This window comes from Geospiza fortis, unplaced genomic scaffold (genome assembly GCF_000277835.1).
Source record: "Geospiza fortis unplaced genomic scaffold, GeoFor_1.0 scaffold4865, whole genome shotgun sequence".
Lineage (NCBI taxonomy): Eukaryota > Metazoa > Chordata > Aves > Passeriformes > Thraupidae > Geospiza > Geospiza fortis.
Window position 1 is genome coordinate 5,458 of NW_005055517.1, and position 2,782 is coordinate 8,239.

Sequence of the window (2,782 nt, forward strand, 5' to 3'; positions counted from 1 at the left end):
GGGGCCCGGGGGTGTCGCTGTCCGGTGTCACAACTGTGCCCCCTCAATGTGAGGGGGGTGTCCCGGGGGTGTCGCTGTCCGGTGTCACCACTGTGTCCCCTCCCCAGACGAGGTCGGTGCCCTGGTGTTCGACATCGGCTCCTTCTCGGTGCGTGCGGGCTATGCCGGCGAGGACTGCCCCAAGGTCGGTGACACCGCGTCCCCCCCGTGTCCCTGTCACACCCCCTGGCAGAGGAGGCCACTGTGTCCCCAGCATGCCATCCCCATGGCTGGGGTGTCCCCAGGCCAAAATCCCCATGGTGGTGACAATGCCACCATCCCCATGGCCGCGGTGTCCCCAGGGCCACCCCCAGGCCAACGTCCCCACGGTGGTGGCAGTGTCCCCATTGTGGTGGCACTGTCCCCGCGGTGGTGGCACTGTCCCCATGGTGGTGGCACTGTCCCCGCGGTGGTGGCAGTGTCCCCCCACTGTCCCCCGTGTCCCCAGGCGGATTTCCCCACCACGGTGGGGCTGCTGTCCCCGGACGAGGTGTCGCTGGAGCTGGACGGGGACAAGGACAAGAAGGGCGGCAAGGTGTACTACATCGACACCAACGCGCTGCACGTGGCCCGCGAGGGCGTCGAGGTCCTGTCCCCCCTCAAGAACGGCATGAGTGAGCACGGGGACACGAGGGGACACTGGGGACATGGGGGGACACTGGGGACACCGCAGGGACGGCGGCAGGGAAGGGCTGGGGGTCGTGGGGACCCCGCAGGGACGGCGGCAGGGAAGGGCTGGGGGTCTCGGGGGTGGCTGCCGTGCCCCGGCCCCGTGTCCCCAGTGTCCCCAATGTCCCAGTCGAGGACTGGGAGTGCTTCCAGGCCATCCTGGACCACACCTACGGCAAGCACGTCAAGTCGGAGCCGGGGCTGCACCCGGTGCTCATGTCCGAGGCGCCGGTAGGTGTGACACGCGCGCGTCACCAGGGTCCCCTGGCTGTCCCCACTGCCCCCTGCCTGCCCCAGGCTGTCCCCGGGTGTCTCCAGTGTCGCCCTGTCCCCGTGTCACAGTGGAACACGCGAGCCAAGCGGGAGAAGCTGACGGAGCTCATGTTCGAGCACTACAACATCCCGGCCTTCTTCCTCTGCAAGACGGCCGTGCTCACCGCGTATCCCTGCTGTGCCACCTGAGTGCCACCTGGCTGTCCCCTGAGTGTCTCCCCACTGTCCCTGCCTGTCCCGGGTGGCCCCAGGGTGTCCCCAGGGTGTCCCCAGCTCATGTTCGAGCACTACAACATCCCGGCGGCCGTGCTCACCGCGCATCCCCTGTCACCTGGCCATGGCCAGTGGGAGTGGGCGTGGCCGGTGGGTGTGACTAGGCTTGGCCCCGCCCCCGTTGTGCCCCCTTGACCCCCGGCTCAGCTTTGCCAACGGGCGCAGCACGGGGCTGGTGCTGGACTCGGGAGCCACCCACACCACGGCCATCCCCGTGCACGACGGCTACATCCTGCAGCAAGGTGAGCACACCTGGCACAGGTGAGAGCGCACCTGGGGGAGGGAGGGGCAATGGGGACACCGGGTACATCCTGCAGCAAGGTGAGAGAACACCGGGCACAGGTGAGAGCGCACCAGGGACACACCTGGCACACGTGAGGGCTTACAGGGGACAAGCACAAAGGCCAATCCCGCCCCCCCGGCCAGGTGAGTGCCCACCTGTGGCAGGGGAGGGTGGGCGTGGCCTGACGCCAGCCCCACCCCGCAGGGATCGTCAAGTCGCCGCTGGCCGGGGATTTCATCTCCATGCAGTGCCGGGAGCTCTTCCAGGAGCTCAACATCGACATCGTGCCCCCCTACATGATCGCCGCCAAGGTGGGCAGGGCCAGGGGCGGCCAATCAGCGAGGGTGGGGCCTAACACAATGCTCCTCCCACTTGTGGGTGGGTTACCCTTAGTTCCACCCTTTTTGGGGTGGGCTCATTTAGCTCCACCCCCTTCTGAGCACCCCAAATGTGTTGGCTCCGCCCATTTTGGGGTGGGCTTTTCCCTGAGCTCCACCCCCTTAAGAGCACAGCCCTCATTGGACACTCCTACCATTTAGCCCCACCCCCTGTATGACATCACCCTTAGACTCCTCCTCTTACCCCGTCCCAGTGGAAGCTCCTCCCCTTCCCTTTCACATAATTCTTCCCAAACCACGCCCTTTTCTGTCTGGGCACGCCCCCACGGCCGCGGCCCCTCCCCCTGCAGGAGCCGGTGCGGGAAGGGGCCCCCCCGAGCTGGAAGAAGAAGGAGAAGCTGCCCCAGGTGTCCAAATCCTGGCACAACTTCACCTGCAACGTGAGCAGGGAGGGCTTGCGGGATTTTGGGGTCCCTGAGGGGATTCTGGGGGTCCCGAGGGTGATTTCGGGGTCCCCACGCCCATTTTTGGGCCCCCCCCAGGAGGTGATCCAGGACTTCCAGGCCTCGGTGCTGCAGGTCTCAGACTCCCCCTACGATGAGCAGTGAGTGCCGGGTCTGGGGGGGCTTCATGGTGAATTTTGGTGCGGGGGGACCCCAAACTGGGCCGTTCTCACCCCAGGGTGGCGGCGCAGATGCCCACGGTGCACTACGAGATGCCCAACGGGTACAACACCGACTACGGGGCCGAGCGGCTGCGCATCCCCGAGGGGCTCTTCGACCCCTCCAACGTCAAGGTCGGGGGGCTCGGGGGTTCTCGGGGATCTCGGGGGGTCCCAGGGGGCTGTTGGGGTTTTTGGGACCCGCTGACCCCCCGTTTTTTCCCCAGGGCCTCTCGGGGAACACCA

The 2,782-nt window shown here is 66.9% G+C and overlaps 1 protein-coding gene across 1 annotated transcript in view; it reads left to right on the forward strand.

Moving 5' to 3' along the window:
• Window positions 1-107: 107 nt before the first annotated feature.
• The window catches only part of LOC102042167 (actin-like protein 6B), a gene marked incomplete at its 5' end in the record, with an annotated part of 3,627 nt that continues 952 nt past the window's right edge, over window positions 108-2,782 (forward strand). Inside the window, 10 exons of the mRNA XM_031065832.1 lie at window positions 108-184; window positions 488-653; window positions 839-939; window positions 1,051-1,148; window positions 1,402-1,496; window positions 1,742-1,848; window positions 2,226-2,315; window positions 2,418-2,479; window positions 2,557-2,671; window positions 2,764-2,776. Coding sequence (XP_030921692.1) covers window positions 108-184; window positions 488-653; window positions 839-939; window positions 1,051-1,148; window positions 1,402-1,496; window positions 1,742-1,848; window positions 2,226-2,315; window positions 2,418-2,479; window positions 2,557-2,671; window positions 2,764-2,776 — 924 coding nt within the window. The remainder of the gene's footprint in view (window positions 185-487; window positions 654-838; window positions 940-1,050; window positions 1,149-1,401; window positions 1,497-1,741; window positions 1,849-2,225; window positions 2,316-2,417; window positions 2,480-2,556; window positions 2,672-2,763; window positions 2,777-2,782) is intronic.